General features: G+C 34.3%; 1 protein-coding gene across 1 annotated transcript in view; it reads right to left on the reverse strand.

Annotated features, from left to right (window-relative positions):
* LOC133181501 (uncharacterized) overlaps nucleotides 1-12,100 on the reverse strand; it is a 35,638-nt gene that overhangs the window by 2,527 nt on the left and 21,011 nt on the right. The window contains exons 12-31 of the mRNA XM_061315990.1: nucleotides 11,246-11,478; nucleotides 10,934-11,098; nucleotides 10,671-10,820; nucleotides 10,288-10,434; nucleotides 9,888-10,055; nucleotides 9,658-9,804; nucleotides 9,130-9,303; nucleotides 8,888-8,967; nucleotides 8,558-8,669; nucleotides 6,197-6,352; nucleotides 5,646-5,789; nucleotides 3,870-4,020; nucleotides 3,609-3,774; nucleotides 3,134-3,229; nucleotides 2,849-2,972; nucleotides 2,179-2,343; nucleotides 1,406-1,609; nucleotides 1,016-1,195; nucleotides 493-587; nucleotides 43-154 (exon numbers count right to left, since the gene is read on the reverse strand). Coding sequence (XP_061171974.1) covers nucleotides 43-154; nucleotides 493-587; nucleotides 1,016-1,195; nucleotides 1,406-1,609; nucleotides 2,179-2,343; nucleotides 2,849-2,972; nucleotides 3,134-3,229; nucleotides 3,609-3,774; nucleotides 3,870-4,020; nucleotides 5,646-5,789; nucleotides 6,197-6,352; nucleotides 8,558-8,669; nucleotides 8,888-8,967; nucleotides 9,130-9,303; nucleotides 9,658-9,804; nucleotides 9,888-10,055; nucleotides 10,288-10,434; nucleotides 10,671-10,820; nucleotides 10,934-11,098; nucleotides 11,246-11,478 — 2,969 coding nt within the window. The remainder of the gene's footprint in view (nucleotides 1-42; nucleotides 155-492; nucleotides 588-1,015; nucleotides 1,196-1,405; nucleotides 1,610-2,178; nucleotides 2,344-2,848; nucleotides 2,973-3,133; nucleotides 3,230-3,608; nucleotides 3,775-3,869; nucleotides 4,021-5,645; nucleotides 5,790-6,196; nucleotides 6,353-8,557; nucleotides 8,670-8,887; nucleotides 8,968-9,129; nucleotides 9,304-9,657; nucleotides 9,805-9,887; nucleotides 10,056-10,287; nucleotides 10,435-10,670; nucleotides 10,821-10,933; nucleotides 11,099-11,245; nucleotides 11,479-12,100) is intronic.

The following is a 12,100-nucleotide window of genomic DNA, read 5'->3' on the forward strand; positions in this document are numbered from 1 at the left end:
ATAATTGTATAATATTATGAGGCTAAACTCTATCATTATTACCTTTAGGTTCTCTTTGTTTTTGCTCTGAATTGTCTCCCTTGCCTTTTCCAGGTCAAAGGTTAATTGCTGGTTCTGCTTCGATAATTGCTCTTTCTCCATTTCCATCAGGTCTCTGCAAGATAAGCACAAAAGCTCTTAGTACTTTATATAACTCTAATTTCCTTATACTTGTATAAATGATAACTTGTTGAAACAAAATTTCATGTTTTGATGCACGACAAATGTGATATCAAAAAGCAATTTTTAAGAAATAGATTTTAAAAAGTAACTTTAGAGAATCCAAGTGGTAAGAGAATGTAAATACATGTATTAGTTACATGATCAATAATTTACATTAGACTGTGTCATTGCATATTATCACATGATTCATTTCACATGGTTATTTAAAGTTTAAATAGATGTATCATTTTGTCAGTATGTTGTCCTGCTAATCTAGGAGCCTTAACTTACAGCTGTTGTTTGAACTCCTGAGTCGACTTCTTCAGCTTTCCACCCAGCTGTTGTTTCTGTCCATCAATAATCTGTCTCAATTTGCCAATCTCAGTCTGGATGAAACAAACAAAATTTTAAATCTCCTTACAGAAGTAAAGTAAATCTGCAGTGCAGTTTTATTAACCCATATACTACTGTCCCATACAAAATTATCTAAATAAATTAAGTGCTTAGATACATATAATTTATGCCTTTAAGCAACAGGAATAAAATAAAACATTCCTCAAATGGTGAGTCAACTGATATACAGTCAAACCTTATCTCAAACTCAATGGGACCGAGAAAAAACTTTGAGATATCTGAGGATTTAAGATATCCAGGGTAAAGTACTTTAAGAATAAGGGGTTGGGTCTTCCAAATCACCTTGACATATGGTATTAGAGATATCAGTGATCTAGATACCAAAGTTTAACTGTATAAGTTCTTAAATCCAGATTAACAAGATATCACTGTAGATTTATCAATTCATTGAAGCACACACCTGCAATACCTCCACCTGTTCCTGTTTAGCCTTCAGTGAGGACTGCTGTGTGGCAGACACTGCCTCTAACTCCTGAATCCTCTCCTCCAGTTCTAGTCCTCTGTCCTTCTCTGTCCTCAGCTCCTTCTCCAGTTTGACCAGACTGGTCTGACACTGGTTCAATTTGTCCTCAGTCAAAAACTGTAACACATAAATCAGCAGGGCTAATTATGATTGCATAGTTAATGTAATCATACAGGTCCTAATGAACATTTTTTACTTTTGTTGAACTTTGTAAATAAGTATTAGCAATTCAGTATTCCTAAATATCATATCGTTGGATTCTAATTTTCATTTTCTACATAAATAAGTACAGTGCGGAGGAATTTTCCCTCTCTATAGATTCCCTACCCTCTCCCTGCGGCTGTCATTAAGCTGAGTCTGTAGACTCTCCGACTTCTTGTCAGCGACCCTATAACACGTTGTCTCCTCCTGAAGTTTGGCTTTGGTCTCCTCCAGGGAGTGTTCTAGCATACGATTGGTCATCTGGAGTTTGTCTCGTGACTCAACAGCTGAAGCCAGACTGTTTTCCATTGCCTGCATTTTAGACTGGGCCTGGTAAAAAAAAAAAAAAATCTGACCGTAATATTTACAAGCAGGAGAGCTAGACAGACATGAAGATAGATAAAGTAATTCCTCCTTAAGGAACCACTGTTGACCTATTTTAATTTTTTAAAAAAGTTTTCTTACGGAACAAATTACCCCTGCACATTTTCACAAGTAACACATTCTATTTGAGCTTTGCCTTCTCCCCTTCCTATTTTTTTATGTAAATCAAACCTTCTTTTTGTACAGTTTTGCAAGATCTTAAAACAGAATAGCAGATCTCCTAAGTTCAAATAGCATGTATCAATGATTTTACTTACTGTGTGACAATGCACAAATCATGCAAAATTTTAGTAATTTACCATTGCATGAGAAAATTTCTATTTGAATCACTCCTCTTGGAGATAGGTTTCCTCTAACAAATTGCTATTTACCTACAACAGGTTTCATTTGAGTTATGCCAATTTCCCTTACCAATTGTTTATCTGAGATAAACTCTCTCTCATTAACACCCCCCTCCCCCCAACCTTTTCCTGAGACTCTCTGAACTATACCCTTTTCCCTTGCTCGTTATTTACCTGCAATAGATTCTCCTTGAGGTATGCCTTCTCCCCCTCATGATGAGACCTGAGGTCTGAGATAGATTTTTCCAGTTCCTGTATCTGTCGAGTGGAGGACACATTCTCCTCCTTTAGCTGGTCAGTTAGCCTGGTTTTCTCCACCTGAAGTTTGGCCTGGATTTCCTGTTATACAATTATAAATATTACTAGTAATCACCAAGTCAATAAAAGAAATAAAGTGCACTGGTAGTGTGCATGATAAGCCCATCCCAAACATAATTCAAAATGAGGTCAGGTTAACCTACATTGGATATTGACATATTCTTTCCCCTCAAGATGCATTAACTGAAAGGCTTTGATAGTCCAAGGCCTCACAGAGTGCAAGCTATGATCAGGACACAATTGATTTTGTTAAGTCATACATAAAATTCCAGAATGAGACCAGGGTGACCTTTAACTATGCGGTGATGCACCATCCCTCCAAGATACATCAAACAAGTCAACAGTGTTTGACGGGGTCCTAGGCCTCACAATTTACACACCACTTTACTGATTCCAAAATGAAATCACTTTTAATATAAAGATTCCAAGATGAGAAACTGTGAAAGCCCTTGCTATTCTCCCTGTACCATTGTAGTGATGGTCAGCTGTTTATCAACATGATGAAATGTCAGTTAAATTCTCTCACCTGCATCCTGTTAATGGTGCTCTGTTGAGATTCCATCTCTCTTTGATGATTCTGTAATAATTGTTTCACAGAGCTACAGTCAAATGTAAGCTTCTCAACCTGGTGTTCTAGCTCATGCTTTTGTCTGTAAAGAAGACATTCATTATCATGTGATATTTCTTATAAATAGAAGATTTGTAGAAGATATACAGTTGAATCAATGTTTGTTAAACTTTTTTTCTTACAGTTTCTCACATCTTAAGAAGGGAGATTTGATAAGTCCTTTTCAGGTATGAATTGTCTTACTTTGTGAGTTCCTCTAGCTCATGCAGGGCTCTTCCAAAAGTCACCAGCTGAGCATCTTTCTGTTTGATTTCCTCATTTAAGTTATTGATGGACTCTCTAAAAAAAGTCACTTATTAACATGTTCTGTGTATTTTCATATACAATCATTAAGTTAAAACTACATTCCTCAAGGTAAATGTGTTATCTGCAAAAAGGAATCAAAAACAGTTTTAGAAGAAAAGTCATATCTGTTTAGCAGTGACTGAGATTGACTTTATAAAGGTGACTCTACTTATTTGTGGCCAATGTCTTATCTAGCTTCAACTAAGTCACTGATGAGGTGACTCGAAGATCTATTTTGAATTTATCTAAGTTATTCTATTCAGAGCATCTTCATAACTAGCTATCTCTATTTAGAATGACCATATTTGCATTGGCAGTATAAGCTGAAGGTACACTGAAGGTCTTTCTGCTTATTAGGTGATTGAAGTCTTACTTGGCTTTATCTAGGTCACTCTCTGTCGAGGTCCGTTCCTGTTCGAGGTTTAGTTTTTGCTGTGAGAGCTCTTCCCTCAGACTTTCTACAGTCTTATCACATTTAAGCTGAAGGTTCTGAATTTTCTCATCCTTTTCTGCCAGTCTCCGACACATACTATCATACTCTACAACAGTTAAAGTATTCAGTTACACTTCAATTTCAGCCAGAAAATTGTATCCAATTTATAGGAAGAAATTAAAGGTGCTTAAAGCAGTAAACCTTGGTAAAATGCCCCTTTGTCTTGTTTCATACTCTCAATAGTTTCATCTCGAGCTGATAGCTGTGCTTTGGCTGTTTCCAACTCCAATGTAACAACATGAAGCTGTTCTTTTAATTCCTCACACTCCCTCTGATATTTCTGTAAGTCAGCCTGTTATTTAAAGAAAATAATCTGCTGTAACCATATGTTACTCCTACACAGCTGTTTCAAATTTTCTGTCCACAGGTTAGATACATACAGTACTAACATTCAACAGAATTACTTTACTTTTATTATAGTGTATTTATCAATTATATGTATTCTTATGCCCTGTTCACACGGAGAGTTTAATTCGCAGTAAATTAATGCGAAGTAAAATGATGCGAATTAAACTAATGCAAATTAAATTGCGTTCACACGACAGCTAATGCGAAGTAAACTAATGCAAATTATAATTTTATTTCTACAGCAAGGCTATTCAGTGAGGCTATTATGACGTCATTTACAAATCACGTCATATTGTGCCCAGCAAATATACATTTGACATAATGTCAGTGTCTGTACACATTTTAGTGTTAACATAATTTTCCTTTGTTTTCCACTCAAAAATAGCACAAGTACCTATATTTGACCATCAACATGTGGCCTGTGACTTAATTCTGCCCTTACGCATGTGTCAAAATTTAATTTGAATTAGCTTCGCTTAGCGTTCACACGAAGCTAATGCGAAGTAATTTAATGCGCAGTAAACTAATTCGAATTAAACTCTCCGTGTGAAAAGGGCATAAAAGCAAGAAGTTCAATGATATTAGCCAGTTATAATCAATATCACAATGTAACATGCACTAGTCTAATGGGAGAAAGGGATGTGTGTCAAGTTTGAGGGGATATAAGAAAAGAAATTCAAACTAAAACTATATATTGACTATTGACAATGCAAGCTTACATACAAACTCACAAACAAGACTGGTGTCAGAATATTGTAAATTTAAGATTATTTCTGTGGTTGGTCATTTATTGCAGACATTTCATATTCAAACAGGAATGCAATCTAAAATTATCTTATTAGCTTAATATGTTTGCCTGCACTTTGTAAAGACCAATGGTCCTTAACAGTCAATGCAAGTTTTTTTTTCTTTGAGGCACTTTATGAGTTCCTTTTTTATCCATCTTTTGTAAAATAGGAGCACCAGCAATGATGCATCTTCACTTCTTCTAAAGGTCAATGATTCAAAAAATTTAATCATAATACTACATGATAATGTGAGGCCTCATAGGAGAGGATGTATATTTGAGATATTTTTCCTAATAATAATGCAACTAAGAGAAAAAGTAACTCATTAAAAGTTCACAACAAAATTGCAAAACATTTCAAAGCCCTAATGTGGTAAAGTAAATTACAATGTACATATTTATTAGCAGCCAAAATTAAAATTTGGAAATAAAATTGAGGATGCCTTAAATATTCAGTATGCAAAAGTTTAAAAGCTACAGACCTACAGTACTCCTTAAATGCACATGATTAAATATTAACACAATACTGATATCAAGCCTAAAAATTGAACTGTAATGAATTATTTTCCATTCATATGCCCAACAAAGCAAGGAGCATAATCAATATTGTGCATGTTTATATCAAAGCATTCATTACAATTAAGTAATTAGAAGTGCCCATTAAGTGTTCATCACAAACATCCGTCACCACCACATCAGAAATCCTGTGTACAGTGCATTATAAAAGCTAAAGTCAAACAATTTGACAGCCACACACTTAGTTATAACACATAAAGACAAACTTTGAGCTGCGCTGTAGCCTGTTTTTCAACATTTAGACTATTGAGGACTTTCTCATTTTCTGAGGATAATAAATCCAGTCTCTGGTTGGTTGACTTCAGTTCCTCCTTATCATTCCTGGAGGAAAATTTCTTTTCCTCCTCTAACTGAAATCCCAACATCAACTTAATCAATATCCTCTACATATCATTATTTCCCCAGATTTATGCTTACAAGTACATGTATATGTATTGCAATTGTGAAAAATTATCTAAATTCTTTTTAAGATGCCTAGATCATCATATTTATAACCCAACATACATGTGCATATGATACTAAAACCACAAGAAATTCAAGAAAATGATGATAATTTTTTCATTGTCTTAATTCAATATATGAAATTTTTGCATTTATACTTTTTCACATATCACACAAAGAATTGTCATGTTATAACTCTAATATTCCAATTACTTCTTATAAATATTTGTTGAATGCTATTAATGACTTTCATTTTACACTCCTTTGACTTTATCTAATACGTATCATTAGATATTCTGATTTCCCTGGTTTTTACCTTATGTATGACATCAGACACTTCCTTCCTATATTTCTCATTGTGTGTTTTCTCCCATATCTTTTCTCTCTCCTCAGTTTCCCTCTGCCTTTGGATTTTACTTCTCTCCCTAGCCAGCAACTGATTCATTTCTCTCAAGGAGCTAGCCTCCTTAATCTAAAATAAAACCATGTATGCATATCATTTGGTTGATACAGGAGTTTTTTTTTTTATTTATATAATTTTTGAAACAGTTGAACAATAAATCATGAACTATCATTTCAGTACTTTGCTGCAAAAAGTGAATTCAAAATTTCAAGAAAGAATAAATGGTTTGAAGTAGTCATGCATATGACATTGGCATTAACTTGTAAGTCTGCTATGGTTTTCTCAAGTTAAGCATGGTTGTTTTCTACTTTCAACATATGCAAAATCAATGCAAGTGTGGGTGTTTATATTAAAGTTACTTTAACATAAGCATTCTAATATCCATTTCTAGAAATTATGATTGTCGTCATATGACGTCATAGTATTATATTATGTATTGTATTAAATTGCAAGGCTCATACAACTTAAATTCCACTTACTGTCAAAGAACTAAATAAATAAGCTATAACACATCTTAAGGTTGAACTAATATGTTGATTGTTTTTTTTTATTTATACATAATTTTATTCACATGAAGTGAATGGGATTAGGCAGCAGGCATAGCCTATTTTAGCCCTCTCCCTACAGCAAGGTCAAGGTAAATACACTGCATAACATTAATTAAACAAACATTTAAAAAATACGAGGAAAAAAACGGGAAAAAAAAATACAATGAAGTACCGGTTTGGAAAAATTGACAAAAGTTATATATACATTTACATGACAGTGTTCAAGTAAAACGTTTTGTTGCTGCTATATATGCATGTACTGCTTCAAAAATTTGTATATTAATATTGAGTCCATGATCAGGACTACCATATAATAATAATTTAAGTTCAGAAACCTGATTACAGTCTGTAATATTTTGAATTCTTTGAAAAAGTATATCTCTATAAGATGTATATTTTGAACAAGCGAAAAAGTAATGATAAGCATCTTCAACAGAATCAATACAGTGTTCACACATTGGTGTTTCTGATAAACATTGGCTATATAAGTCTGTCTCTAAATTACTTGCATTGTTCCTTTACTGACAATGTATTATATTGTATTTTCTTATTCCAATATGAAATAGTTCATTACTTTTTTTTACAAAAATAAGAATTCAAAAGACTTTTGAATGATGATATTCCAGAAGCATTTCTAATAAGATCTGGCAAGTTATTCCATAGTTTAACTGTTGATGGAAGGAAACTGAATTTCCATGTATGATGTAGTTCTAATATGAGGAATTTTAAATTGTGCATCACTGGTTCTAAGATTATAGGAATGATTTGATGGGCGATAAGGCTCAATCAAATCATGCAAATATTGAGGTGAATAGCCATTTATAATTTTATAAAACAATATCAATTTATGAACCTTCCTTCTTGTTTGTAAAAGATCCCACCCTAATTCATCATACAGTTTTGAACGAGAGGAGTTACATCTTAACCCAGTGATAATTCTACCTGCTTCAACTTGAATATCTTCTAAAAGTTTTGAGTCTTTTTCAGAGCAATTGTCCCAAACAACATCGGAATATTCTAAAACAGGTCTAATAAATGCAAAATATATCTTAACAAGTGTTTTCCGCCTAACCTTATACTTGAGCATTCTGAGGATATTTAGTCTTTTTGTAGCTTTTTCATGAATTGATTGTATATGCAATGTCCATGTAGCATCTCTTTGAAAGTGTAGACCTAAATGGGTATGAGATATATTCTGAATTATGTTTGGACCATGTTCCCCAAATTTGATAGGGGGATATACCATGTTTTTCCGACTAAAGTCCACGTTAACAGTTTTGTTTGGATTAAAATCAACTAGCCATTTTTTGACCATTTATCAATAAGTTCGAGATCACTAGTAAGGGATTGTGTTACATTTGTGGCTCCATTGTCCACAATGGCATATAAGGAAGTATCATCAGCAAAAAGTCGTATATTATTAACTAAATCATCACAAATATCATTTATGTACAAAAGGAAGAGAAATGGTCCCAGAACGGAACCTTGAGGAACACCAGCATTTACTGTTTCATGGTTTGATGAAAAACCATCAATTACAACTTTTTGTTGTCTATCACACAAATAATTTTCAATCCAACCTAATATGTTACCACTAATACCGTAATTTTTCAGTTTAGATAAAATAAAATATGTTGATTGTGGTAAATATGGCAAATTTTCCTTTTCAAGGAAATAAATTTTTGCCTTCAGATTTAGTGAAGGGTCAGATATAATATTTACTGACCTTATTGGCCAGTTCCCTGGTCAAACGGGCAATGTCTTCACGATTACACTGATTCTCACCGCTCAGTAACTCAACACGCCTCTGTAGAAATTCTGCCTCCATGTTCTGACGACTTAACAAATACATAATGTTCCTCAGTTATATATTTCAAATTATAAAATACATGTACCTGTATATTCCAAAATCATCAACTATAAACTTTTAGCAATGTATTCACTAAGAAAACACAAACTATGTACTAGGTACCAAAACCTAGTATAACTTAGTGTCTGGTAATTCGATGCTGTAATTCATTCTCTAACACAGTGCAGTTCCTTAGAATCTACTTACAACAGCTTGTCTTGTAGCATATCCAACTCTCCATTCTTAGCATCCAGTAGAGTTCTAACAGAATCAAGCTCCCCAGCCATCTGTCAAAAGCAGTGAATATTTAAAACCTAGCAGACATTCAACATTTTAATTTCAAATATAAACTCTGAGGTAATTGATTTCTAAATAAAAAAAAATTGCTCCTTTAATTACTAATGATTAATAATAAATCATTATTTATAGATTATTTCTGAATCAGTGACCTTCCTAAGTTCTGGTGGAATATCACTATAGTGAGTCTGGAAGTTGTTGTGTTGGCGCTGTGCGTCCACCTCAAACGTCTGTACTATCTCCTGGAGCTTGTTCTCCAGTTTTACCACATCCTCCTCATTCTGTGTCTTCTCCTGAATAAGGGCATCATGTTCCTCAGCTATCTCCTGTACAGACAAAAGGAACGCAGATCTTACACCACAAATCACAGTCCTAATAGTACTGTCAATCACTTTTTATTCACATTAACTAATTTTTGCAAAATTATGTGAGACAATTTGCTCAAGAAAATTTCATTCTCAGGTATATTTGTATTATTTAAGATTATATACACAAATAACCAAATTTGTGAAAATGTGCTTAATATATAAATAAAGTTTCATGAAATTTTGTGATGTGCAGTTCTAAATGGTCTGCTTGACATAAACACTGTGTGGATGAAATGGTTCCTAACAATGAAAGGTTAGATAAGGTAAGAGAATTGATAACTGGATCACTGTTTACCTCCCTTCATAACTTACCTCAAGATGTTGTTCCAGCTCTCCCTTTTGAGCTGACATGTGTAGGAGCTTGGCCTGTTCTGAGCTCAGCTCTTGTTGAAGCCTTTGAGCCTCTGACTGAGCATCAATCACATTCTGTGTTAATTCCTCACTAGCTTTGGCTGCCTCCTGTAAATTAAGACAGTTTTATTGTAAGAACTGAAGTTAGGAGTTTCTTTTATTAATGCCCATACACAAGTAAGAATACTGACTAGAAGCTGTTCCTGGAGCTTATCTCTTTCCTCCTCCAGCTGTTTGATTTGGAGCTCAAGCCCTGACCTTTCACTGGACCCAGACTGACTACTAGTTCTGGTCATCTCCTCTTGAAGCACCTCACACCTGCTTTTTTCTCTGTTGACTTCTGCCTGCAGTGTCTTATTCTACAATTCAGAAACATTTACAGTAAAACCTTGTTATCTTGAACTGAACAGGACCTTTGAGATATTATCCAAGGATTCAAGATTGGTTAAAAACATAAAGAAAAAGTGGTTGGATCCATTGAACTGCCAAATCACTTTGACATATCCAGGATAGTCAAGATATTGGTGTTTGAGATAAAAATGTTCAACTGTATATTCCTACTGGGTATTCTGTCTGCTATCTATATCTCACCTGAGTCTGGAGTAGTGTGACTTCCTTAGACATGGACTCTAGCATTTCCTTCAATGAGCTTGAGTGAGATTGTGAGTCTGACTCAGTTCCTCCTAATGTGTCCAGCATCAAGGTTTTTTGCTCCAACTGATCCTTTAGACTCTGCACCTGGACAATGCCAAATTTTTTGATTAAATTTTAAGAACTTATAGAATTTCTCTTTTGTGGGAAAAGTTTATCTAAATTCATTGGAATTTAGGTACATTTTCACCTTTCTATGCATTTAAGAAATCTTTAAGCATTTTTTTTACCTACTTGTATTTGGAGTTTTAACTATAATTAATTATTATTATTATTAATCATTATTACAAGTTTTCTGTATAGACTATTTTATCCTATAATACCTGAGCCTGTAAGTTAGCCATGGATGCCTGTTCACTGTACATGGCATGGCGTGTGTGTTGTAACTCACTCTCCAGTGTTTGTAATTCGTGTGATGACCGCTTTAACTGGACATCTTTTTGCTGTAGTTCTTCTTGTAAGGACTGAACAAACTGCAGTTATAAAATAAACAACTGTCTGGGTGAAAAGTTACCTTTTGAAACCTTTATGTATCTGAACAAGTCAGAGAATCTACCTACATCTTACATCACACTTTTGTAAATACCTTGTTATCTGCTAGGTCTCCAGCCTTGCCCTCTTTCTGACTTGTTTTCAACACATTGAGCTCCTTTTGACAATTTGCTAGATCAGTATCACTACGTTTCTTTTCATCACTTAGAAAATTATTCTTCTCTTTCAGAATTCTTATATCTGCCTGTAGGTTTTGATTCTGGAAGAAAAAGCAAGCAGTTCATACGTGTTTATGTGTTAAGCATGGTTAACATTAGAAACAATTGAACATAACTGGTTGATGTAAGCTACAGTAAAGGATTTCCATATTTATTATCCTACAAATTACAAATAAGTTTCTGTCTACCTCTGAAGTGAGTTTTTCAATCTTCTGCTGTCTGCGCTCGATGGCATCTGTATTGTTAAGGCGACTGTGAGCAAGATCTGCCTCTGTCTGGACATCCTCTAACGCCTTCTCTTTGGCCTCCAACTGAACTCGCAGAGTCTTCAACTCACCCTCTAAAACTTGATTATTTGTCTGCAGGTGGTGAATTTTGTTTTCTAGATTTGTTATCTCTATATTCAGTGCATCTATCTGACCTAAAATGTGAACATATGAAAAACAATTTGTTATTCCCAGCAAATTTATTCAAATCTTTAATTTATTGGATAATACTGATTACTACAGTGAAGTACTGTGACTCATCAACTCTACTCCTTTACACAGTGGATATATCTCATAGGACATCATATTCTCACTTCCTATGTAGCTTGTAACAGGAGATTTGATGATTTGTGAGCCGGATGTAAATTTCTGTATACCCAACGTGAGCCAGGGTAAATAACTTGACGTCACAATGCATAGTTTCTCAATCACAAAAAGCAAATAACATGACATCACGATGCATTGTAGCACGTAGTAAATCTTATAAACCATTTGAAACAGCATTGATTGGACTTACAAAGAATTTATTTGGTTACATAGGAAATAAATTCATTATCTAGGTCCAATCATGGCCTGAGGCCAAAGGGTGTATGGAATACAACCCGGGGGTAAATCCCCCATACACCCTTGATTGAATTTACCGTAGATAACTAAAATCATTTCCTATCTACCTTGTAAAACAAGATTTGATTGGTTTGCAAGCCAGGTGTAAATTTCCGTACACCCGGCTTCAGCTCTCAGCCTCAGGGTGTATGGAATAAATCCTGGGGTAAATCC

This window comes from Saccostrea echinata, unplaced genomic scaffold (assembly GCF_033153115.1).
Source record: "Saccostrea echinata isolate AGI-Se365-2 ecotype Australia unplaced genomic scaffold, CSIRO_AGI_Sech_v1 ptg000009l, whole genome shotgun sequence".
Taxonomy (NCBI): Eukaryota; Metazoa; Mollusca; class Bivalvia; order Ostreida; family Ostreidae; genus Saccostrea; species Saccostrea echinata.